At 44.6% G+C, this 27,262-nt stretch overlaps 1 protein-coding gene and 1 non-coding gene across 2 annotated transcripts in view; both read right to left on the reverse strand.

Moving 5' to 3' along the window:
* Window positions 1-2,026: 2,026 nt before the first annotated feature.
* The window catches only part of PLCXD3 (phosphatidylinositol specific phospholipase C X domain containing 3), a 137,605-nt gene continuing 112,369 nt past the window's right edge, over window positions 2,027-27,262 (reverse strand). Inside the window, exon 3 of the mRNA XM_038744040.1 lies at window positions 2,027-3,367. Coding sequence (XP_038599968.1) covers window positions 3,211-3,367 — 157 coding nt within the window. The 3' untranslated portion in view covers window positions 2,027-3,210. The remainder of the gene's footprint in view (window positions 3,368-27,262) is intronic.
* Window positions 9,045-9,182, reverse strand: LOC119926068. The gene has a single exon (XR_005449981.1). It is a non-coding gene; the product is annotated as a small nucleolar RNA SNORA7 (small nucleolar RNA).

Here is a 27,262-nt window from a genome sequence, read left to right on the forward strand (position 1 = left end):
GATGGAGTTATCATAATTCATCTTACTGGTCAGATGGTGGGTGGGCAGGCCGGACCGCAAGGAGGGAGGCAGGCTGGAACCAGAGCCCTAGCATTTGATGGTTTCTCACTGCATCACCCAGGGACTTAGCCCGTTCATCTGAGTGGTTTCCTGTTGTGAGGGCAGCCAGGTGGTGGGGCAATCTTGCAGGATGCAATAGAGAAACAGGTGTAAAGCCACCCAACGATGTTTCATTGAGCCCCTCTACTCACAGCAACAAGAAGCCAGTGGAGCTGCTACAGACCGAATTGGAGTTGGGTTCAGCTATACCGTCCATGGCTCTCTATCTTCACCCCGATCTCTGGTGCCCAACCTGCCATTTGGGCTATCGAACAGGGCAGATGGAGTGCTGACGTGGCATGGCATCAGTCATCTCCCACAGAAGCGGCGTCACCTCTGGCAACACCATCTGTCGGTGAAAGGTGATGACTATTTCTGTCCCTTCGCTTAGCAGGGTGCAAGATTCCCACCTTCGTTTCCTTCCCCTCAAACATTAAGACAAGTTTGTTGACTCACAACACCTGCTGCATAATTACTGCAAGTCTCCGTGGAAACTTAGTCATATTGGCATGAAAATATTTTTTGTTTGACCACTTTTCTTTGTGCATACCATTAACAGGGACAGAGACGGATTTTCCTCAATTGAAGAAACTATGCTAACGGTCTATTTCTTTATCCCTTCAGAGACCTTGTGTTCCAGTTGTGATGGTGTCCAGCATCCAAATGACAATTGGGACAAAGTTTCTACTAAACAAACATTATAACAAAGCCTCTAAGTTCAAGAAGATACAACATAGTTATCTCTATATATTATTTTTTTTCTTAAATACATTAAAACATCCGCTTTCAGGTATATTTATAAGTGAAACTTGTGTTGCTGCATGTGTGCTTGGTTAAAGATTTCCAGAAAGATTATGTCATGGTCAGTTACAGCGAAAACCTGTTCAGAAAGTAATAAAAAGAAAGGTGACTTTATGGCTTGTGTGAAACGTCCATCATGTATGCTATTTATATTTCATTAAAGGTTTCGAATAGTTTTAAAGTGATTTTGGGTGGGGGCGGAAGAGGGAGATATTGAAACTTGTGCTCTACCTTCCTGAAATAGGAATGGAAATCGATTCTGATGTAATTTCTCAGTGTGCAGGCAAAGGGCTGAATTTTAAATTCTATTTACTAGTCTAAGATTAGAGTATTCAATCATATTTATTGAGCGTTTACTGTGTGCAGAGCACTGTACTGAGCACTTGGGAAGTACAAGTTGGCAACATATAGAGACAGTCCCTGCCCAACAATGGGCTCACAGTCTAGAAGATGGGCTCACATGATTGTACACGTGTGTATATGTGTTGTGTGTTTGAATGCTTTGCCTGGCCAGACATAGAGATGATATGTACATATTTATGCATGTATAAACAAATCACACACACATATACCCACATACCCATGCTCCTTTTCACCTATTTTTCACCAATTCCCAAACATCCATGCTCCTTCACACCTACATCTTAAATACAAAATCATTTTCTATTCTCCTACTGCAGAGATTAATCGATTCATCTCTCTAAATAATTTATTTCCAGTTTTTGACATTCCGATCTCAGCTCTTCGTTTTACACTCTCTCCTGTTCCCCAGAAATGAATAAAAATAGGTATTGCCAAAGGAGTTGCTTTAGCTTCTCTGCGTCTCAACTTAAATAATGCTCTGAGCTAGAAGTGCTGGACAGCAGATGAGGTGTATGTTGGGGCAATACATTTATTCCCTTTTGGGGGTGAGTTTAGGGCGGGAGAGGTGGCACCCAAGACCCCGGAGCAAAGTCCCTTGGGATAGAACATAGCAAGGTGTTTGGGGGGAGAGGCAGGAGAGGGTTTGCAGAGAGGAGAGGGATTATATCTGTGATTTATTCATTTATGCTTCTGTCTGTCTCCCCCTCTAGACTGTAAGCCTATGGAAGTCAGGGAATGTATCTGTTATATTGTTACATTGTGCTTTCCTGAGGGCTTAGTACAGTGCTCTGCACACAATAAGCACTCAATAAATACGACTGATGGATTGACTGAATTCCATTGTGTAGCCAGCCATGTGGGATTGTAGCTACCAGAGCGAGAAATGGATAAATGGACCCAAAGTCTCTCTCTGCTAATGAACTTCACCATTTAGCACTTAGCCTTCTGATCCTGGGGATGGGGTAGGGGAGAAATACTCCCATAAAGCCAACATCCACTTCATCTGCAGATTGGATCCAATTTTTTGAAAACCCTCTGGGCCCTTCCTTTCTGCAGTGGGGGAGACTCACAGGTATGGATCAGCAAGTTTGAGTTTTTAGTCAATCAGGGTGGAGAAAGTACATCCATCTTCTTTGGCAACAGGAAACCTTGGGTTTCTGATCTCAAGTTACCTACTCTCGTTCAGCAACTTCCCAGCAGTAGGAGAATAGTAAATGTCATCTGTCATCCATTAAGAGATTTCTACCTTCAAATAAGCATTTTTCTAAGCAAATTTTTCCCCAGAGGAAAGTGAAATTTATAGCTGCCTTAAATAGAGACACTGAAGACGCCACAACCACATCTTCACTGCACACAAATCGATGGTGGTGGATGGACTGACGGATAGCTGAAAGAGGTGTACATCTCTGGGTAAATATTGTCTAGGAGTTAAGAATAGGTCTGTGTCTGCCCGTTTGCTGTTGACTATAAGGTCATGCCTGCAGTGTGAATTCAGTCTGCCAAAGTAACACATCTGAACCCCTCCATTCAATTCAGGGGATGTGTGGCATCTGATCGGTTGAGTTCTAAGCTGCCATTCCTCCACCTTAATGCCGAGAGAAGTTTCAGTTTTAAATCATCGTCCGGCTTTGCATATGTCCAAATTTTGAAAATAGAGAATTCCTTGACAATGAACTGTAAGGCTCAGGACTTAAACGTGGAAAACCTGATCTTTGTATCCCGAATCCCATAATGCAGAACCTGGTTTGCTCCTCTGATGGAAAACAAACATTGATATGAATGCCAATCATGGTGTGATCACTGAAAAAATGCTTCCCCTTTCCCCACCCGCCACAAACCCAAAATACCTCAAACTCAGTGGTGTAGGAAGATCTGTATGTTAGAAGAGAATACGCCTAATTCAATATACCATCTCGATTCCATACACAATGAACACAGACAGTTCTATCAAGTGGTGTTGGCTTCTTCTTCGTCGAACAGATAGTTGAGTTTTATGACCGTGCTGACAAAATCACCAAGTTCTACAAAATCCGCAGTGACGATATTGATCCCGCTCTCTCCCGCCTTCTGGGCCCGGATCCACTGCATCATGGCTGGGAGTGCTCTGGTGGGGGGAAAGAGGAGGAGGAGATGCAGGTCAGTAAAGAACTTACTGCAGGCATTTACTTTTCCCAACTGGCCCGTTCCCTTACAATTTTCAAAACTGGAAAATCTGAAAATTGAGCACATACGTGTTGATTGCAGCCAAGGAGAAGTAAATCATTCAAACTGATTCTGCTGTGTGGGGAGTGATGAACCTTGGGAAAGAAACTGTCTTTCCACCCCTTCCACCTCTCCCACCCACCGAATGTACTCTGCAATTTGTAAAAGATGTATAGAGAGCTGTAAAGGTGAGAAACATATCAACTGTTATAGACCCCACCCCTAACCACATCAAAAAAACCCACGAGATTCCATTTCTGAGGACCTAGTTCTGGTTCTTTTGTAAATGTTTTTATAAAACCTTTGCTAATTGTTTTGATTCCAGAATCTTTATTTCTCTATGCTCACTTTCAGCGTTTCCTCTCTGTTTCGGTTTTCTACTGAATCTGATTAGTATTCACCCTCCTCCAGAAGGCCTTCAAAGACTGAGCTTCCCCTTTCCTCTGCTTTTCCTCCCCTCCCCATCACCACTATTCCCTCCCTCTGCTCTACCCCCCTCCCCTCCCCACAGCACTTGTGTATATATGTACATACTTATAATTTTATTTTTTATTATTGATGTGTATATATCTATAATTCTATCTATTTATATTGCTGCTACTGATGCCTGTCTACTTGTTTGGTTTTGTTTTATTGTCTGTCTCCCCCTGTCTAGACTGTGAACCCAATGTCGGGCAGGGATTGTCTCTGTTGCTGAATTGTACTTTCCAAGCACTTAGTACAGTGCCCTGCGCACACTAAGAACTCAATAAATGCGATTGAATGAATAAATGAGATTCTGAGTCCCTTCCTCAGTTGTGATACCCTCGAGGGATAGGGTCCAGTTCTAATTCCCACTAATGCTTAGTAGAGTGCTCTGCATAGAGTAAACACTTAATAACTACTATTACTGCTACCAAAGAAGCAGCATGGCCTAGAGTAAAAAGCACAAGCTTGGGAGTCGTTTGTCTGCTGTGTGACCTTGGACAAGTCACTTAAGGTATCTGGGCCTCGGTTTCCGCATCTGCAATGGAGATAGTACTGACTCCCCATTACCTGTTCTTCCTCCCACCTTGGACTGTGAGCCCCATGTGGGACAGAGACTGCATCCAATCTGATTAACTTGTATCTACCCTAGGGCTCAGAACAGTGCTTGGCACATAGGAAGCACTAGTACAATGACAACAATAATAATAAAAATAATAATGATAATGGTACTTGTTAAGATCTGGCAATCATAAGCGCTGATTATTATTGTTACTTTGCTAGTATTCTTTCTACTACCACAATGAGTTACAAGTTGTTGACTTCAACATGAGTTGGAAAATGAGCAGAGATTACACATCTGCCAAAGTTTATTCAATAGTAGCAATATTTTACTAAGCTTCTATTGCATTCAGATCAATCAACCAATCACAAGATCACTTACCGAGCACTGTTGGCAAAAAGCTGTGATGGAATTATAAGTCAATGATATTTATCGAGTGCTTACTTTGTACCAAGCACTATACTGAGTGCTTGGAAAAGTACAACATAATGGTAGCCTTAGAGAGCTTACAATCTATGGGAGACAGACATAGTAATAATAATGATGATGATGGCATTTATTAAGCACTTACTATGTGCAAAGCACTGTTCTAAGCACCGGGGAGGTTACAAGGTGATCAGGTTGTCCCACGGGGGGATCACAGTCTTAACCCCCATTTTACAAATGAAGGAACTGAGGCACAGAGAAGTGACTTGCCCAAAGTCACACAGCTGACAAGTGGCGAAGCTGGGATTTGAACCCATGACCTCTGACTTCAAAGCCCAGGCTCTTTCCACAGAGCCACGAAAATAAATTACAGATTAGGGAAACATCAGAATAAAGATGATAAATGAAAGTGCTGTATGAAGGGGGTGAATATCAAAGGTCTTGGTAGGTGCGGGCCTAAGTGCTTAGGTGATGGAGGAGGATAAATAAGATGGGAAAAGGAAGTCAGGGAAGGCGTCCTGGAGGAGATGTCATTGCAGAGGGCTTTGTTTATGTGGGTGTAGGTGGAAAGTGGTAGTTTTTTGGAAATAAAGGGGTTGGGATTGTAAACTCATTATAGGCAGGGAACATGTCAACTGACAATGCTGCATTCTACTCTCCCAAGCATTTAGTACAATGCTCTGCACCCAGAAAGTGCTTAATAAATACCACTGATTGATTGATTGGGAGTTCCAAGCTGGAGGGAAGGTGTGAGCAAGGAGTCGATAGCCAGAGAGACAAGACAGAGGCATAGGAAGTAGATTGAAGTGTGCGGGCTGGGTCGTAGTGGGAGAGAGGTGAGATAAGAGAGCTGATTAACCGCTTTAAGGCCGACAGTGAGGGGTTTCTGCTTGATCAATCAATCGATCATATTTATTGAGCACTTACTGTATGCTGAAATGGATGGGCGGATTTTAGAAGGATTTTGCGAAGTGAAGAGGCATGCACAGAATGATTATTTTAGGGAAATGATCCTGGCAGCAAGTGATAGATAGATGGGCTGGCAGTAGAGAAGCCAGAGAGGAGGCTGCAGTACTGGAGATGGGATGGTAGTAGTTTGGATGGAGAGGAAGGGGAGGGTTCTAGAAATAGGTACATTAATTAGCATGGCATAGTGGATAGAGCACGAGTCTGGGAGTTAGAAGGTCATGGGTTCTAATGGCAGCTCCACCACTTGTCTGCTGTGTGACTCTGGGCAAGTCACTTCACTTCTCTGGGCCTCAGTTCCCTCAGTGGGGATTGAGACTGTGAGTCCCATGTGGGACAGTGACCTTGTCCACCTTGATTTGCTGGCATCCACCCTAACATTTAGTACAGCGCCCGGCGTGCAGTAAGTGCTTAAAACAAATACCATAATGATTAATTATTAACAATATCTGTCCATCCAGTGGAGTGAAAATGTCATTCTGTAGGAAGCATTCTTAAGAGCACAGCTTGCTCAGAGGGCTCGAGTTCATTTCCAGTTGGTAAGAGTTGCTCAAATTGGAAAAATCCCCACATGTCACTCTACAGGTACTGTCACTAGCCATCCAAAAGGAGTGGTAAAGAATCTCTGTCTCTACGTGCATGAAAGACATCCCAGACAGTGACGATTTCAGAGAAAGTCCGCTTTCCATTTTCCTTTTGGGCCTTTGGGAGGGGAGCACAAAACTTGCTTGCTTGTTTACATAATTCCAGTCCCTCTGTGGGTGAAACCAGCAATTGTCGTCATTAAGAAATTTAGGCACAATAATGCTGGCCGCCTACAAGTTTGCGAGTGTGTGCTGACTCCGAAGCGCTCACTCCAGTGTAATCAGGACGGTTTGCCAACTGGCGAAATCCTCCCGGATTTCCCTGCCTTCTCCTGGGCTGAGGTTGCTGTTGCCACTGTGGGTCAGGAGTCAGATATTCATTCATTCATTGAATCGTATTTAATGAGCGCTTACTGTGTGTGCAGAGCATTGGACTAAGTGCTTGGGAAGTACAAGTTGGCAACATACGGAGAGGGTCCCTACCCAACTACAGGCTCACAGTCTAGAAGGGGGATACAGACAACAAAACAAAACATGTGGACAGGTGTCAAGTCATCAGAACAAATAGAAGTAAAGCTAGATGCACGTCATTAACAAAATAAATAGAATAGTTAATATGTACAAGTAAAATAAATAGAGTAATAAATCTGTACAAATACATGCAAGTGCTGTGGGGAGGGGAAGGAGGTAGGGTAGGGGGGATGGAGAGGAAGAGAGGAACAAGGGGGCTCAGTCTGGGAAGGCCTCCTGAAGGAGGTGAGCTCTCAGTAGGGCTTTGAAGGGAGGAAGAGAGCTAGCTTGGCGGATGTGTGGAGGGAGGGCATTCCAGGCCAGGGGAAGGATGTGGGCCAGGGGTCGATGGCGGGAGACAGACTTGACACCTGACCATTGGGGATGCCCCCCAAAATAGGGATGGGGAACCCCCAAAATCTGAGTTGGCCCCCATCCTCAAATCCTAGTCTTTCTATCCCAAATCCACCAAAAACTCATACTTCCCCCCTTCAAAGCAGTACTGAAGGCTCACCTCCTCCAAAAGGCCTTCCCGGACTAAGACCCCCTGTTCCTCAGCTCCCCCTTCCCTCCACAGCTCCCCAACTCACTTCCTTTGCTCTACCCCACCCCTTCCCCGCCCACCCCAGCGCACTTGTGTATATATGGACATATCTCTAATTCTGGTTATTTATATTGATACCTGTTTACTTGTTTTGATGTGTTTATATCTATAATTCTATTTATTTATATTGATGCCTCCTCCTCCCCATCCTCCCCTGCCCTACCTCCTTCCCCTCCCCACAGCACCTGCATATATGTTCGTACAGATTTATTACTCTATTTTACTTGTACATATTTACTATTCTATTTATTTTGTTAATGATGTGCATTTAGCTTTAATTCTATTTATTCTGACGACTTGACACCTGTCCACATGTTTTGTTTTGTTGTCTGTCTCCCCCTTCTAGACTGTGAGCCCGTTGTTGGGTAGGGACTGTCTCCAACTTGTAATTCCCAAGCACTTAGTACAGTGCTCTGCACACAGTAAGTGCTCAGTAAATACGATTGAATGGATGAATGAATGCCTGTTTACTTGTTTTGATGTGTGTCTCCCCACCTCTAGACTGTAATCCCCATGTGGGCAGGGATTGTCTCTATTGTTGAATTTTAATTTCCAAGCGCTTAGTACAGTGCTCTGCACATAGTAAGCGCTCAATGAATACGATTGAATGACTGACTGAATGAATGAATATCCCCTCCCAACCCTGATTCTGGTTTCTCCCACAAGCCTCACACTCTGTGGGTACCTGCTTCCATCCCAACCCAATTTCCCCTCCATCATTCCCTCTACTACAGCCCCGAGACATAGGTTTGGGAAGCAGTATGGCCTAGTGGGTATAAATGGACCTCTTAGTCATAAGATCATGGGTTCTAATCCCAGCTTCACCACTTGTCTGCTGTGTGACCTTGGACGAGTCACTTCACTTCTCTGGGCCTTAGTTACCTCATCTGTAAAATGTGGATTAAGACTGTGAGCCCCATGTGGGACAGGGACTGTGTCCAACCCGATTAACTTGTATTCCCCCAGTCTCCCCCCCCCAGAGCTTAATACAGTGCCTGGAACATAACAAGTGCTTAACAAAATCCACAATTTTCATTATTATTATTGGCCAGTATAACCCCTATTAACAACTCTCGTTTTTCCTGTAGAGGATGGTTTCATTCCAGGCTAATCCCTCCCCTAAGGAAAACTGATGCCATAGTTGGCACCTTGCCCCTTGACTGACACTAAGCGTGTTTTTCCAAGTATCACAGCCGTGGTCTACCCATCGTCTTGGAAATGTTCCCTAATTCCCTAGCAGAATTCTAGCAAAAATATTGTCTTGTCTTATGCCATCCAGTCATTTCTGACATATGACACCATGGACACATCTCTCCCAGAATACCCCGCTCTCCATCTGTAATTATTCTGGTAATAAATCCATAGAGTTTTCTTGGTAAAAATACGGAAGGGATTTACCATTGCTGCCTTCCTTCCCTCAACTCCCTTCCATGCCGCTGCTGCCCAGCACGGGTGAGTTTTGACTTGCAGCAGATTACCTTCCACTCGCTAGCCACTGCCCAAGCCAGGAATGGAATGGACAGGCCTCTGCTTGACTCTCCCTCCCATAATCGAGACTGGTAGAGGACTGGAAACTCTCCAGATGCGACCCTGAGAAGGACTAGCAAAAGTACCCAGCGAAAACTCAGCTGAGCTGAGACTTACGGATCTAACTCAAACGGCTATTTCATTTTCTAGGGAACTCTTTCCGTCCTCGACAAGCGGCTTTAGGGAACACTTCCGAACTGGTTCACTTGGGAAAATTCAAGAGAACCGTCCTTTTACCTTGAATCCTCAGGTCTGTTTTTGGATCTCGAGAAGGGCACACCGCTGAATTGATGAAAATCTTTTCTAACTTTAGATGTGTCATCATCAAACGCTTCATTCAGGGGGATGTGTTCATTAGCAGGAGAAGAGAGTGTTAACAATTTTTGCAAATCTGAGAATGGAAAGGTTGCAAAATTCCCTTTTTAGAGTTTTTAATGGCACTTTCCTTGGGGCATTCTATGGCGTGATATCCATTTAATTTCAGTGGAACTATGCATACTAATGCACCGATATAAAGACATATTATAAATACACTTGACTACTCGAGTCCCAAATTGGTTTTCATTCTGATGACTCATTAAGCCCAGGGCTGATGCTGTTTTCGTCTTTGAGCCAGTTTTGGTTGCCTATGTTTTTAGCCTTCTGAGAGTCTAATGCATAACTCTGTTGGGTCAGTGCAGCCTGGAGGAGGAACCAGCCAAGACCATTTAAATGTGTCAGAAATGGGAAATGGAACATCTCTAGAGAAAATGGGAAATGGAACATCTCTAGAGAAACTTGTTTCCCAAATCAAAAGAGAACCGAGAGAACCGGAATGGCTTTGGTGACGTGAGCAGCAGAAGTAACGATAATTGTGGTATTTGTTAAGTGCTTGCTTACTATGTGCCAAGGACTGTGCTAAGCGCTGGGGATGATACGTGATCATCAGGTGAGGCACGGTCCCTGTCCTACACAGTCTAAGAGGTTAATCAGTCAGTCAATCGTATTTATTGAGTGCTTACTACGTGCAGAGCACTGTACTCAGCACTTGGGAGAGTACAATACAGCAATAAACGGACACATTCCCTGCCCTCAACGATCTTATAATCTAGAGGGGGTAGGATTTAATCCCATTTTACCGATGAGGAAACTGAGGTACACATAAATGAAGTGACTTGCCCCAGGTGACACAGCAGGCAAGTGGCAGAGCGAGATTAGAACCCTGGTCTTCTGACTCCCAAAAGGTCCCTGCTCTTTTCACTAGGCCACACTACTTCACTGTGGTGGAGTTCTAGTGAGAGATGAAGTAGGAATAATAATTACTGAATGGAATGGAATTGAAAACAGCTCCTGTGGAATAGAACGGAGCAGATGTGTTGATGGGTTTGGAGAGGCATATTCCAGCTGTTTTTGAGAAGCAGCATGGCTTAATGGATGAGAAACAGCGTGTCTCAGTGGAAAAGAGCACGGGCTTTGGAGTCAGAGGTCATGGGTTCAAATCCCGGCTCCACCAGTTGTCAGCCGTGTGACTTTGGGCAAGTCATTTAACTTCTCTGTGCCTCAGTTACCTCATCTGTAAAATGGGGATTAAGACTGTGAGCCCCACCATGGGACCACCTGATCACCTTGTAACCTCCCCAGTGCTTAGAACAGTGCTTTGCACATAGTAAGTGCTTAATAAATGCCATTATTATTATTATTATAGAGCACAGGCCTGGGACCTGAGTTCTAATCCATGCTTCACCACGTCTGCTGCGTGACCTTGGGCAAGTCACTTCACTTCACTGGATATCTGTAATTTATTTTTTTACATTAATGTCTGTCCCCCCCCCCAGAAAGTAAGCTTGTTGTGGGCAGGGAATGTGTCTGTTTACTGCTGTATTGTAGTCTCCCAAATGCTTAGTACAGTGCTCTGCACTCAGTAAATATGATTGAATGAATAAATGAATCCCCCCGCCCTACCCTCTTCCCCTCCCCACAGCACCTGTATATATGTTTATACATATTTATTACTCTATTTATTTTACTTGTACTTATGTACTATTCTATTTATTTTATTTTGTTAATATGTTTTGTTTTGTTGTCTGTCTCCCCCTTCTAGCCTGTGAGCCTGCTGTTGAGTAGGGACTATCTCTATATGTTGCCAACTTGTACTTCCCAAGCGCTTAGTACAGTGCTCTGCACACAGTAAGCACTCAATAAATACGTCTGAATGAATGAATGAATGGAAAGACACACATTCAGACATAGGCCTCCAAGAGGCCTCCCCAGTTAAGCCCTCTTTTCTCTGGCTCACTCTCCCTTCTGTGTCATCTATGCACTTCAATCTGTGACCTTTGGACACTCGATATTCTCCCCACCCTTAACCCCTCAGCACTTACATCTTCAAATTATAGATTATAATATAATCATATTCATGTCTGTCTTCCCCTCTAGACCATAAGCTCTTTATGGGAAGGGAACGTATCTGCTAAATCCTGCTGTATTATCCTCTCCCAAGCTCTTAGTACAGTGTTCTACACATAGTAAGCACTCAAGCACGATTGACTGACTGATTCAGGAGACCTAAACTCTAGTCCCAGCTCTGCTCCTGGTCCGCTGGGTGACCTCAGGCAAGGGCCTTAATCTCTCTGGTTTACTCACCTGTAAAATAGAGATAGTAACCTTTCCCTTGACCCACTTCACAGAGGCAAGGTACGGTGGAGGTGAAAGTGGAAACGGACTTGGTTCATCCATTCATTAATTCAATTGTATTTATTAAGTGCTTACTGTGTGCAGAGCACTGTACTGAGAGCTTGGAAAAGGACAATTCAACAGTAAACAGTGACATTTCCTGCCCACCACAAGCTCACAATCAATACAAATAAATGAAATTACAGAAATATGTACATAAGTGCTATGGGGCTGGGGGATTTAAAGGGGCTGTTGCCAATCTGCCAGGCTCGGGCACTGCAGGAGAGGGGAAGGGCATTGAAAGTTGCCCTATTCTGCCTCCCCCTTCAGCCTGCTGCAGACAGGATGGGCACCACATCCTGTTGGTCAAAGGTGGGGGCAGCCGGAGTGGGGAGATGGTTTTTTTCCCCGTCCTCTCCCCATATAGGCCCCCACACTCTACCTGGAGCCAGGCTGGGCTTCCTGGACCTTCCAAAGGCCCCACGGGACAGCTTGGGGGCACTGAACCCAAGTTCCCTCCTTGACTCACACACCAGCAATGGGCATCCCGGCCTGGTCTACCCTAGCCCAGACCACCCCCGTCCAGTCTAGCTCAGCCCCTGTCCAGTGCTGGTCATGTGTGTTTGAATTTTCAGCCCCTCCTTCAAAAACAAACAGGCCATCAGTAGTGCCATTTTTGAGAAGCAGAGTGGCTTAGTGGATAGAGCACGGGCTTAGGATCTGGATTCTAATCCCGGCTCTGCCACTTGATAATAATAATAGTGGCATTTTTATTAAGCGCTTACTATGTGCAAAGCACTGTTCTAAACGTTGGGGAGGTTACAAGGTGATCAGGTTGTCCCACGGGGGGGGCGCTCACAATCAATCCCCACTTTACAGATGAGGTAACCGAGGCGCAGAGAAGTTAAGTGACTTGCCCAAAGTCGCACAGCTGACAATTGGTGGAGCCGGGATTTGAACCCATGAGCCAGAATTTGAACCCACTTGTCTGCTGTTTGACCTTGGGTAAATCACTGCACTTCTCTGGGCATCAGGTACCTCTTGTGTAAAATGGGGATTGAGAATGTGAACTGTATGTGGGGCAGAGACTACATTCAACCTGAATGTCTTGAACCTACCCCAGGACTTTGATAAGTGCTTGGCACATAGTAAGTGTTCAACAAGTACCATTATTATTATGATCACTATTTTTGAAAATGAAGAGGAAAGCTGTGTCTGTCTCTGTGCCTTGTGATGATGCTTGGAAGCAGCATGACCTAGTTGAAAGAGCCCAGGGCTGGGAGACAGAGGCCCTAGGTTTAAATCCTGGCTCTGCCACTTGTCTGCTGTGTGATCTCAGGAAAGTCACTTTACTTCTCTGTGCCTCAGGTCCCTCATCTGCAGGACCTGTTCTGCCTCCTATTTGAGCCCCATGTGGAAACTGAGTACCTTGCATCTACCCCAGAGCTTAGAACAGTCCTTGTCATGTAGTAAATGCTGAACAGATACATCACCTTGACTTGCTCCGTTTATGCAGCCCCCCTCTCAGCCCACAGTACTTATATACATATCTGTAATTTTATTTATTTATATTGAAGTCTGTCTCCCCCCTTAGACTGAAGCCAGTTGTGGGCAGGGAATGTGTCTGTTATATTATACTCTCCCAAGTGCTTAATACAGTGCTCTGCACACAGTAATCACTCGGTAAATAAGACTGACAATTATTATTATGCTGATGAAAATTCTCAACTGATGAGAGTAAGTCTACAGTTTCTAGAAGTTTGGGACTGTTACATACCCTAGAGACCTTTGTGGCATGGCATATGGCGTGCTGGCTTTTTCCTTAATGGGTTTCCTATTTTATCCATCTGTGCTGCACTGCAGCTTGATGTCTAGGATGAGAAAACTCTGGCAACGCTCAGCTCTGGATCGCTGGGGAAGATTTAGAGTTGACTTTAAGGGTTTCTAGGATGAAATCTTGCTCTCCTTCGGGCCTATTTTTCACCCTGAGTCCCTTGCTGTTTTTGCAGCATGGCTCTGGTCCTTTTTATATGTGGGTTTTTAGCACCTGGTAGTCAGCAAAGAGCTGAGCCTGGAGAACTTTCAATGACGCTTTTAGCCTGTTAAAAGGGCAGAAGCTTCCCAGTGGCCAGAGGCTTTGATGGCAGCATGGAAGAGCTGAACTAGCTCTAGGTTTGCTACCCAAACCCACTTTACTCGATGGTGACTGGGGTTGGATGGGAACAGAGATCTTTCAATCTGCCGAGCCCTGCAGAGAATCATGTCTTTGGGGGCCATGGTAAAACCCTTAGGATTGCTCCCTTGGGTGGAAGTCATACAGCCCATGGCCCAAGATTGAGTTAAAAGCTCTTGGGAAGCAGAGCCTAGACCATAGAACCTTGATTTTTTTTTCTAACTGTAAACTTCTCCCTGGAGATTGTTCATTCATTCATTTGCTCATTCAATCGTATTTATTACGCGCTTACTGTGTGCAACACACTGTACTAAGAGCTTGGGAAAGTACAATACAGCAATAAAGAGTGACAATCCCTGCCTACATCTAGCTCACAGTCTAGAGGGGGCAGACAGATATCAAACAAACAGACATCGATATAAGTAAAAAATTACAGATATAAGCATGAGTGCTGTGAGGCAGGGATGATGACGATGGTATTTGTTAGGTGCTTACTGTGAGCCAAGCATATATTCTAAGCACTGGAGGAGATACAAGGTTAGATACAGGGAGAAGGGGGAAGGGCAAAGGAAGCAAGTCAGGGTGATGCAGAAGGGAGAAGGAGATGAGGAAAAGTATTTGTTAGGTGCTTACTATGTGCCAAGCATATATTCTAAGTGCTGCAGGGGGATACAAGGTTAGATACAGGGAGAAGGGGGAAGGGCAAAGGGAGCAAGTCACGGCGATGCAGAAGGGAGAGGGAGATGAGGAAAAGTGGGGTTTAGTCTGGGAAGGCATCTTGGAGGAGATGGGCCTTCAATAAGGCTTTGGTGGGGGGATAGTAATTGTCTGGCAGATTTGAGGAGGGAGGGAGTTGCCGGCCAGAGGCAGGACGTGGACCAAGGGTTGGTGGAGGGACAGGCGAGAACGAGGCACAGTGAGAAGGTTAGCGGCACCAGATGAGTGGAGGGTGTGGACTGGGTTCTAGAAGGAGAGAAGCGAGGTTTGGTAGGTGAGAGAGAGGTGATGGAGTGCTTTATAGCCAACGGTGAGGAGTTTTGTTTGATAGGGAGGTGGATGGGCGACCACTGGAGATTTTTGAGGAGGGGGTGACATGTCCTGAACGTTTCTGTATAAAGATTATTACGGCAACTTAGTGAAGTATGGACTGGAGTGGACAGAGGCAGGAGGTTGGGAGGTCAGCAAGAAGCTTGATGCAGCAATCTAGGTGGGATAGGATGAGTGACTGTATTAATGTGGTAGCAGTTTGGATGGAGAGGAAGTGGCTGATTTTATCAATGTTTTGAAGGTGTGACCAATATGATTGTAGCTTCTTGTGGGCAGGGAACATGTCTACCAACTCTGTTGCATTGTACTCTGCGGGTTTGACCTTTATAATATCGGTAAAATCCACCCTTCCTTCTCCATTCAAACTGCTACCAGGTTAATCCAATCACTTATCCTATCCTACCTTCATTACTGTATCAGCCACCTTGCTGACCTCCCAGCCTCCTGTCACTCCCCACGCCAGTCTGTACTTCACTCTGCTGCCAGATCATTTTTCTACAGAAACGTTCAGGCCATGTTTCCCCACTCCTCAAGAACCTCCAGTGGTTGCCCATCCACTTCCATACTCCATCACTCCATCAGCTTGAACCCTCCTAACTCACCTCATTACTCTCCTACTACAACCCAGCCCACACAATTTGCTCCTCTAAATGCTAACCTTCTCACTCTACCTCCAGCTCGCTGTTGACTTCTTGCCCACATTTTGTCTCTGTCCTGGTACGCCCTCCCTTCTCATATTCGACTGACAATGACTCTCCCCACCTTCAAAGCCTTATTGAAGGCAAATCTCCTCTAAGAGGACTTCCCTGACTAAGCCCTAGACTGAAGTTCATTGTGGGCAGGGAATGTGTCCATATTATTGCTATACTGTACTCTCCCAAGAGCTTAGTACACTGCTCTGCACACAGTACATGCTCAAAAAGTGTGACAGAGAAGCAGCGTGGCTCAGTGAGAAGTGCCTGGGCTTGGGGGTCGGAGGTCATGGGTTCTAATCCCGGCCCTGCCGCTTGTCAACTGTTGACTTTGGGCAAGTCACTTCACTTCTCTTTGCCTCAGTTACCTCATCTGTAAAATGGGGATTAAAAGTGTGAGCCCCACGTGGGTACAAGGTAGTACCCCTACAGCGCTTAGAATTGTGCTTGGCACATAGTAAGCGCCTAATAAATGCCATTATTATTATTATTATTATTATTATTATTACTGTCCCAAGCTTTTAGCACAGTGCTGGGCACACAGTATGTGCTCAATTAATACCACTGATTGATCGATTTTCTTGCCCAGGGATCAATCCGATCCACAGCAGAGGTCACGCCTGTCGAGTCACGGAGATTGGTTATTGCTCCGGGTAGATCCCGATCAGAGGAAGTTAGTCTTCACTAGGCTCTCCAGAAGGACTTCGGCTTCGAGGCTGCCAGGGAGGCAGAGGAATGAGAGGCTTTTTACCATTTCCAACCAGCTCTTCCAATGTCTACAGGGAGTGGTTGATGACTGTAGAGGAAGTAGAGCTGGCAACATCTATTTGGCAACTCTGTGCGGATCAACTGGGCTCCCACAAAGCTGGCTGGCTGATTCTGGCTTCAGACCAGGGCCAACAGGACAGGACATGGCTGGAGACTGGGAACTGTTCCTTCCTGGAAGGTGGTCCTATCATGGATGATTTTTTTCCAAACAGTCATCTCCCGGAAATTGGACCCTAGGACTGGCTCTGCTGTGGTTGTGTCTAGGATAATTTCCAGTGGAATTTCTTTGGTACATAATAACAATAATAATTATGATGGTACTTGTTAAGTTTACTATGTGACAGGCACGGTACTAAGTGCTGGGGTGGATACAAGCAAATGGGGTTGGACACAGTCCCTATCCCACATGGGGCTCACAGTCTCAATCCCCATTTTTACAGATGAAGTAAATCAGGCCCAGAGGGGTAAAGTGACTTGCCCCAGGTCACACAGCAGAAAAATGAGGGAGTTGGGATTAGAACCCAGGTCCTTCTGACTCCCAGGACATGCTCTATCCACTACACTGTGCTGTCAACAAAATGCTTATGTAAATAATAATAAAAACATAATAATAATTATGTAGTATTTGTTAAAGGCTTACTGTATGGTAAGCACAAGCACTGTGGTAGAATCAAGCTAAACTTGTCTCTAGACTGTAAGCTTGTTGTGGGAAGGGAATGTTTTCTGTTTATTGTTATACTGTACTCTCCCAAGTACTTAGTTCAGTGCTTTGTACACAGTGAGTGCTCAATAAATGCGATTGAATGAATGAATTAATTAATTAATTAATCAGGTCAGACACAGTCCCTGTCTCACACAGGGCTCACAGCCTGAAGTAGGAGGAAGAACATTTTACAGATGAAGGAGATGAGGCATGAAGAAGTAAAGCGACTTGCTCAGGGTCACAGAGCAGGCAAGTGGTAGAACCACGATTAAATCCCAAATCCTATGACTCCCAGGGCCATGCTCTTTTCCACTAGTCCACACTGCTTCTGTAAATGCCAAAGCTTGGGTTTCCACACTTGATCTTGGCAGGGAATTTTAAACCCCAGGAGTTTTCTCCCTGTAAACTGTAGAAGGGACTTCCTCAAATCCTGGAGTTACAACCATGCCTGTCTGTCTCTGGCATTTGACTAGAACTCCTTGAAACTTAGGACCATGCTCTTATTTTATGGTAGTCTTCCAAGTGCCCAGTACAGTGCTCTGCCCTCAGGAGTTATCCAGTACAGTGTTCAGCACACTGGTGTTTAGTATAGTATTGAGAAGTATAGAGTATAGAGAAGCAGCATGGCTCAGTGGAAAGAGCACAGGCTTGGGAGTCAGAGGTCATGGGTTTGAATCTAGGCTCCGCCACTTGTCAGCTGTGGGACTTCGGGCAAGTCACTTAACTTCTCTGTGCCTCAGTTCCCTCACCTGTAAAATGGGGATTAAGACTGTGAGCCCCCCCATGGGACAACCTGATCACCTTGTAACCTCCCCAGCACTTAGAATAGTGCTTTGCACATAGCAAGTCACTTAATAAATGCCATATTATTATTATTATTATTATTATTATTATTATTATTATTTTTATAGTGCTCTGCACACAAGTGGCTCCCAGTACAACGGTCTGCATGTAGTAAGCACCCAATACAGGGTCTTGTACCTAATAACCTCTCAAAATAGCACTTATCACACAGTAGGTGAACAGGAGTGCTCTGTGCACTGAAAGTGCCCCATACAGTGCTCTGCATGCAGTAGATGCTCAATAAATACCAATGAATGAATGGTGACCCTCCCCCATATTGGAATTCTCTCGCTATTCCCAGGGCCATATATGTTCTGATGGAAAATGAATTAAGAATATGCCAAATTCCCCTCAAACTACTTAATTTCTACCTTCCAAACACACACCTTCCCACACCCTTGCAGTTTCTACTGCAGACAGCTTTTATTTACATCTTTAAATTATATATTGTAAACTACTTATTTATTCCTATTAATTCCAGTCTCCCCCTGTAGACGGTAAGCTCGTTATGGGTAGGGAACATGTCTGCTAACTTCTGTTGTACTGTACTCTCCCAAGTGCTTAGTACAGTGCTCTGCACATAGAAAGTGCTCAATAAATACCACTGAATGATTGAAGGAATAGCCCTTTCCCCTTGTTTTCCCTCTAAACCTTTCTCTTTCAGCACAGTGGGTAATAAGAGTTGTCGTTCCTCCAGAGGTACCTTCTTCCCCTACATTTCGTTTTCCCGGCCCTACCGTCCTCGCCGGTGGTTGTGTGGCGTTGTGTGTCGGCTGGTTTGTTCTGCTGAAGTGCTCGGATGTTCTCTGGGATGAAGAACATCATGTAAATGATTGCCACTCATTACGTGCTCCAGGCCCAGACTCCCTTGAGAAATGCAGGCTCTGTCAATCTGTTCGCTAGGACGCAGATTCTACAGGGTCCTTCCCTGACACTGCTTGCCAAAGCGGAGCTTGGATGAATTTTACAATCCCATCACCTGTCAGTCAACCCAGCCCCTATCCACCTCTTGGTAAAGGTCACCAGGATGGTCCCAGACAGGAAAAAGAAAAAAAAATAATAAAGCTACTGAGAAGAAAGTCACAGCCAAGGTTGTTGTTTTTCTGCAGGCAAGTCCTGTAACTGGCAAGAATCGCCACATAATTATAATAATAATGTGGCATTTGTTAAGCGCTTATTATGTGCTTATGTATTTTAGACTGTGAGCCCACTGTTGGGTAGGGACTGTCTCTATATGTTGCCAACTTGTACTTCCCAAGAGCTTAGTACAGTGCTCTGCACACAGTAAGCGCTCAATAAATACGATTGATGATGATGATGTGCTAAGCACTGTTCTGAGCACTGGGGTGGATACAAGCAAATCAGGTTGGACATAGTCCCTGTCCCACAGTAGGGCTCATAGCTTAACCCCCATTTTACAAGGAGCTAACTGGGACCCAGGGAAATGAAGTGACTTGCCCAAGTTCGCCCAGCAGACATGTGGTGGAGCCAGGATTAGAACCCAAGTCCTTCTGACTCTCAGGCCCGTGCTCCATCCATTCATTCATTCAATCGTATCTATTGAGCGCTTACTGTGTGCAGAGCACTGTACTAAGAGCTTGGGAAGTACAAGACGGCAACATATAGAGACGATCCTTACCCAGCAGTGGGATCACAGTCTAGAAGGGGGAGACAGACAACAAAACAAAACATCCACTAGTCCCGCTGCCACCAGTGTGACAAAAAATAAAACTGTGGTAATTGTTAAGCGCTTACTATGTGCAAAGCAATGGGGTTGAGACAAGAAAATCAGGTTGGATACAGTCCCTGTCCCACATAGGGCTCACCATCTAAATAAGAGGGAGAACAGAAATAGAATCCCATTTTACAGATGAGAACACTGAGGCCCAGAGAATTCAAGTGACTTGCCTAAGGTCACACAGAACCTAGATCTCCTGACTCCCAGTTCCGAGCTCTTTCCTCCAGGCCACACTATCTCTCTAGCAGCATTTTTAGGTCAGAAGCTCCAGGAAAATTGCACACCCACAAAAATGATACTTTGTCACTTAGGAAAGAATCTGTTCCTTCCTATAAGTGTCCGAACAAGACAGAACTCAACTCCTATAATAAAATCTTCCCTAAATTAGGCCCAACACCCAAAATAGCTCAAGATTTGGTTGCTCTTTTAAAGTCACAAGCTCAGGAAGAATTATATCTTGTGTAGCAACTGTTCAGCGTTTCATCAATTCTCCTGTAAAATTCTGAAGATTGTACATAGCACATTATGTTCTGCAAGAGTTTGCTACATCCTTCTTAGGTCCCAGAACATATTTATTGGAGGTCTAAGCACTGCCACATACCATCTCACATTCATTGAAAATGATCAGCTCTGGAAAAATTATACGCAGAGAACTGACAGCTAAAGAAGCCACCCTTAAACATAATCTCTGGGCCAGATACTTTTCTGTTGAAAAAAACAGTGCAAAAACTATTGTCCATTTTAAGAAGGGGAATGCTTGCACCAATCTTGATTTTCCTCAAATAAAATGAATTCTTGGGCTCAGCGGCAGGCTCTGAGGGAATTTTTCTGCCTGCGTCTTGAGCCCGGACAGTATGACAGAATGCCAACTCTGACAGTATCTGTGTCAGACCCCTGGTGTGAAACAGCATTCCTCTCTGCAGAGCTTTTCAGGGAGAGAAGCAAGAGGAGAAGCAAAGTGATTCTAAACCCAAATATCTCCCCTTCTAGACAGTAATATTAGCGATTTTATTTGTTAAGTATGTGCCAAGCACTGTTCTAAGCACTGCTCCTTGAGGGCAGGAATTGGCTCTACCAGTACTCTCCAAAGTGCATAGTGCAGCGCTCTGCACCAAGAGCTCAGTAAATATCCATTGATTGATTGATGGATGTCATTGGCAGTATTAAGGAAGTTTTGATTGCTCTGTGGCAACCACTGGGTTTCCATCCAGACTGACCCAGCCCAACAAAGGAATTGTCCCAACCTGATTTACATGGCTTCATTCATTCATTCAATTGTATTTATTGAGTGCTTACTGTGTGCAGAGCACTGTACTAAGCGCTTGGGAAGTACAAGTTGGCAACATATAGAGATGGTCCCTACCCAACAACGGGCTCACAGTCTGGAAGGGGGAGACGGACAACAAAACAAAACAGGTGGACAGGTGTCATCAGAATAAATAGAATTAAAGCTAGATGCACATCACTGACAAAATAAATAGAATAGTAAGTGCAGTGAACATACTTCTCTCCCCCAGCCTTGGACCACCCATCTCTCTGAGTCAATCAATCAGTGGCATTTATTGCGTGCCTACTGTGTGCAGTGCCCTGTATTAAGCACCCTGGAGAGTCCAATATAACAGAATGAGCACCCACAGTAAGCGCTCAAATAAATACGATTGAATGAAATGAATTAGCAGACATGTTCACTGCCCATAATGAACTTAAAATCTAGAGGGGGAGGCGGACTTCACATGAATAAAAAATCTACAGTGTATAATTTAAAGCTATGTTCCTAAGTGCTACATGTACATAAGTGTTGTGAGGTTGTAGGGGGAGGAGTTTGCTTCTTGCTAGGCAAGAGTGACTTGCCTCTCGCTTGGATTCTGACCCAAGAACTGGAGCCCTGCTCCATCCTTTTGCTCACCCCTTAATGATCTTGGCAAGGAAAGGCTAACGAGTTAAGTAGCATGGCCTAGTGGAAAGAGTGTGGGCCTGAGAGTCCAAAGACCTGGATTCTAGACTAAGCTTCCCGTGTCCAGGGAACACGTCTACCAGCTCGATTATATTGTAACCTCCCAAGCACTTAGTATAGTGCTCTGCACACAGTGGGTGCTCAATAAGTACAATTGACTGATTCTAATCCTGGCTCTGCCAGTTGACTGCTGTATGACCTTCGGCAATTCACTTTACCTCTCTGTGCCTCAGTTATCTCATCTGAAAAATGGTGATTGAGACTGTTAGCCCCATATGGGACAGGGACTGCAACCAAATTGATTAGCTTGTATCTGCCCTGGTGCTTAGAACAGTGCCTGGCACATACTAAGTGCTTAACAAATACTATAAAAGTCACTTCACTTCTCTGTGCCTCGATTCCCTCACCTGCAAAATAGGGATACAATGCCTATTCTCCCTCCTACTTGGACTGTGAGCCCCATGTAGGACCTGATCATCTTGTGTCTACCCCAGTGCTTAGTACAGTGTTTGGCAGATGACAGGTGCTTAACAAAAACTATTATTGTCATAAGAAGCAGTGTGGCTTAGTGGAAAGAGCCCAGGCTTGGGAGTCAGAGGTCGTGGGTTCTAATCCCAGCTCTGCCTCTACTCTGCTTTGTGACTGTGGGCAAGTCACTTCACTTCTCATCACCCCTACTCCCTCCCTCTGCCCCTTCTCCGCCCCACAGCAAAGTGTATATTTGCTCATATTTATTACTCTGTTTATTTTATTAATGATGTGTGTATATCTATAATTCTATTTATCTATTTTGATGTTATTGACGTTATTGTTTTGTTTTGTTGTCTCTCTCCCCCTTCTAGACTGTGAGCCCGTTGTTGGGTAGGGATTGTCTCTATCTGTTGCCGAATTGTAATTTGCAAGTGCTTAGTACAGTGCTGGGCACACAGTAAGCATTCAATAAATACAACTGATTGAGCAATTCTCTGTGCCTCATTTACCTCATCTGTAAAATGGGGATGAAGACTGTGAGCCCCATGTGGGACAACCTGATTACCTTGTATCTACCTCAGGGCTTAGAACAGTGCTTGGCATATAGTAATCGCTTAACAAATACCAACATTATTATTATAAGTATTATAATCATTGGTAAAAGATTTTTTTAAGTGCTTAGTACATGCCAAGTATTGTACTAAGTGCTGGGGTAGATCCAAGATAATCAGGCTGGGCTCAGTCCATCCCATATGGGACTCTGGAAACTCATTGTGGCAGGGAATGTGACTGTTTATTGTTGTACTTACTCTCCCAAGCCCATAGTACAGTGCTCTGCACACAGAAAGCACTCAATAAATGTGGTTGAATGAATAAGGAGGAGGGAGAGCATGCTCAAGATTTGGTCTCTAAAATTCACTCAACTGCATTTAATGCCTGAATTTCATATTAGTAATCCTGGTGGTATTTGTTAAGCCGTTCCAATGTACCAGGTACTGTACTAAGCACTGGGTTAGATCCAAGACCATCAGGTCAGACTCAATCCCTGTCATTCATTCATTCATTCAATCATATTTATTGAGCGCTTACTGTGTGCAGAGCACTGGACTAAGCGCTTGGGAAGTACAAGTTGGGGACATATAGAGACAGTCCCTACCCAACAACGGGCTCACAGTCTAGAAGGGGGAGACAGACAACAAAGCAAACCATGTGGACAGGTGTCAAGTCATCAGAATAAATAGAATTGAAGCTAAATGCACATCATTAACAAAATAAATAGAGTAGTAAACCCACAGGCGGCTCACAGTCTAAGTAAATCAAACCCTGTCCCAAGGGCCTGAACAGATTAAATATTTATCGACTGTTCCTGGACTCGGCATATGGTAAGTGATTATTGGAATAAGCTGTATATCAGAGTCAGCGGTGGATAAAGTGATGGCCCCATGTACAACTCAGTCCACAGGGCACTGGAGCAAGGCAATGCTTCAGTGACCCAAAATAGAAGTCTTCGCAAGAGAACATTTTTTTGGCCATGATAGCATCCAAGCTGCAGGCCATTGCCCTGCTCAAAGACTGATCAATATTCAATGTCCTTCGGTTGCTCTATGAAGTTTGTAAATGCATTTCATCTGTCTCGAGCCCAGGGACTAAATGAATATTTTAGTATGATTGATCACACCGGGCGTCAGCCAGGAATCAATAAGGCCCAGAGCTTTGAACAGAAAATGTTACTTTGTCCCCTTCCCATCTAATGAAGAACAGCAAGAGTCAATAGAAGTGAAACTCGATGAAATTGCCTCATTGGGCTTGTTCATTCGTTCATTCAGTCGTATTTATAGAGTGCTTACTGTGTGCAGAGCACTGTACTAAGTGCTTGGAAAGTACAATTTGGCAACAGATAGATACAATCCCTACCCAATAACGGGCTCACAGTCTTCTCAAAGGAAGTCAGAAAACTAACTACCTCCTCTAGATTGCAAGCTTACCGTGGGCAGAAAATGTGTCTGCCATCTCTGTTCTATTAATAATAATAATAATAATGGCATTTATTAAGCACTTACTATGTGCAAAGCACTGTTCTAAGCACTGGGGAGGTTACAAGGTGATCAGGTTGTCCCACAGGGGGCTCACAGTCTTAATCCCCATTTTACAGATGAGGTAACTGAGGCCAAGAGAAGTTAAGTGACTGGCCCAAAGTCACACAGCCGGCAAGTGGCGGAGATGGGATTAGAACCCATGACCTCTGGCTCCCAAACCCAGGCTCTTTCCACTGACCCATGCTGCTTCAGTGCTTTTCACACAATAAGTGTTCAATAAATACTACTGACTGATTGATTAAGTGATAGTAATAGTAGCTGTATCTATTGAGCAACCATTAAGTGCAATGCACTATATTAAGCACGTGGGAAGTACACAACAGCAAAGTGAGAGATTCCCTGCCTTCAAGGAGCTGGCATTAATGGGGCAGACATGGAAATAATTACAGAGTGATTCTGATTTGGTTTAATCCATCTGTGGTACTTATTGAGTGCTTGCTCTGTGCAGGGCAATGTACTAAGTGCTTGGGAGAGTACCACAGAGGAAGTAGACATGAGCCCTGCCGTCAAAGTTTAGGTTGATTCTTAATAATAATAATAATGATGGCATTTATTAAGCACTTACTATGTGCAAAGCACTGTTCTAAGCACTGGGGCGGTTACAAGGTGATCAGGTTGTCCCACGGGAGGCTCACAGTCTTAATCCCCATTTTATAGATGAGGTAACTGAGGCACAGAGAAATTAAGTGACTTGCCCAAAGTCACACAGCTGACAATTGGCAGAGTTGGAATTTGAACCCATGACCTCTGACTCCAAAGCCTGTGCTCTTTCCACTGAGCCACGCTGATACTTGCATTGGATAGGTCCTACTATCCAAAGGAAGCCATTTTCTTAGGCGATCCCCATCTAGTTGGCTAAGATAAGACCCCTTCTCTTTGAATCGTGCACCAAATTCAAAATGAGTCCAAGCGCTTAGTAAAGTGCTCTGCATACAGTAAGTGCTCAATAAATATGACTGAATGAATGAAAGTGAAAGTTTCATGCACGTAAGGCCTTCTCTCTTGCTCCAACTTTTCCTCCTTGGTTGCTCACTGCCCTTCCCTGACACTTTCAGTGTGGGAATGGTGGTGGGGTGTTCGAGTGGAGTCTCAGGGGTGGACTGCGGGTTGTGGGGGCAGAGCCCGAGAGGCAAAGCATGGGGGAGGTGTCACTCACTGCCATGGTTTCTGCTGCTTCCTGTTGAGAGGGAGTGGCAAGTTGCAGCAATACCAAGGAGGGAATGAGCACAACATCTCTACTTTGTATGTAGCCAGTTATATTTCATAATTTACAGGCCTCCCGACATCACAATACTGTCTTCGTAGATTAGGTGCTTTCAACAGGGGCAGGGTATAGATGTTTTTGAAAATAACAGGGAAATGATCCATTAAGCTTCATTGGAAGGAGGGAGTGTGAAAGGGTTATCGAACATAAAAAGCACAAAGTTAAGTAAATATCGGTGGCGCCACTAGCTATAAATGTTTTAATCTGCGAGAGACTGTATTTTGCCTGGAATCACATCTATCCATGCTGGGAAGAATTGCAGATGCAAAAGAGAGACTGTAGGATATCCGTGATAACCACTGTGTCAAAGTCAAGGAGAGGCAACTATGCAGGACAAAAAATAATAATTGATTTCCGCCCCCCAAATTGGCAATTTCATAAGTAAATACGGTAGTTGCCCATCGTATTCGAAGACCATGCTGGTACTGAAATTCACCTATAGCTGTGTGTGCGACTGAAAAAGTCAACGAGGGACCAATCAATCAATCAATCAATCAATCGTATTTATTGAGCGCTTACTATGTGCAGAGCACTGTACTAAGCGCTTGGGAAGTACAAATTGGCAACACATAGAGACAGTCCCTACCCAACAGTGGGCTCACAGTCTAAAAGGGGGAGACAGAGAACAGAACCAAACATACCAACAAAATAAAATAGGATAGAAATGTACAAGTAAAACAAATAAATAAATAAATAAATAGAGTAATAAATATGTACAACCATATATACATATATACAGGTGCTATGGGGAAGGGAAGGAGATAAGATGGGGGGATGGAGAGGGGGACGAGAGGGAGAGGAAGGAAGGGGCTCAGTCTGGGAAGGCCTCCTGGAGGAGGTGAGCTCTCAGCAGGGCCTTGAAGGGAGGAAGAGAGCTACCTTGGCGGAGGGGCAGAGGGAGGGCATTCCAGGCCCGGGGGATGACGTGGGCCGGGGGTCGACGGCGGGACAGGCGAGAACGAGGTACGGTGAGGAGATTAGCGGTACTCCCCCTTCTAGACTGTGAGCCCACTGTTGGGTAGGGACCGTCTCTATATGTTGCCAATTTGTACTTCCCAAGCGCTTAGTACAGTGCTCTGCACACAGTAAGCGCTCAATAAATACAACTGAATGAATGAATGAATCTAGCTTTACTTCTATTTATTCTGATGACTTGACACCTGTCCACATGCTGTGTTTTGTTGTCTGTCTCCCCTGCTAGACTATGAGCCCGCTGTTGGGTAGGGACCGTCTCTATATGTTGCCAACTTGTACTTACCAAGCGCTTAGTACAGGGCTCTGCACACAGAAAGCGCTCAATAAATATGATTGAATGAATGAATTAAAAAAATTCAAAGGACACAGAACATGAGTCTGATCTTCCCTTCTCAACTTACCCATCGAAAGTAGTAAATGTAGGGAGAGACACCAGGTGACCCTGAATCATGCCTACAATGACAGTGTGGAAAGCTTGGTTCTTGGCCATTTCCCTTGTAAGATTCTAATAAATCTTACAGCAATATTTAAAAAAAAATGAACTCTGAAAAATGGATTCTAAGTCTTCCTTGAGGGTCAAATTTTCAGCAGGTTCCACGGAACCTAAACCCGACAAACTAATGAATAAGGTTACTTTTCTTTCACAAAGCACTCTGTCAGGGAGTTTTAGAGTCATTGAATTATGAAGGCAAAAACCCCTCATCAGCCCTGAGGGAGCGGCAGTGTGAGGTCTTTTTATAGACCCAGGTTTTGTGGATCATGCTGGCACTGATAATT

Source organism: Tachyglossus aculeatus, chromosome 3, assembly GCF_015852505.1.
Source record: "Tachyglossus aculeatus isolate mTacAcu1 chromosome 3, mTacAcu1.pri, whole genome shotgun sequence".
Taxonomy (NCBI): Eukaryota; Metazoa; Chordata; class Mammalia; order Monotremata; family Tachyglossidae; genus Tachyglossus; species Tachyglossus aculeatus.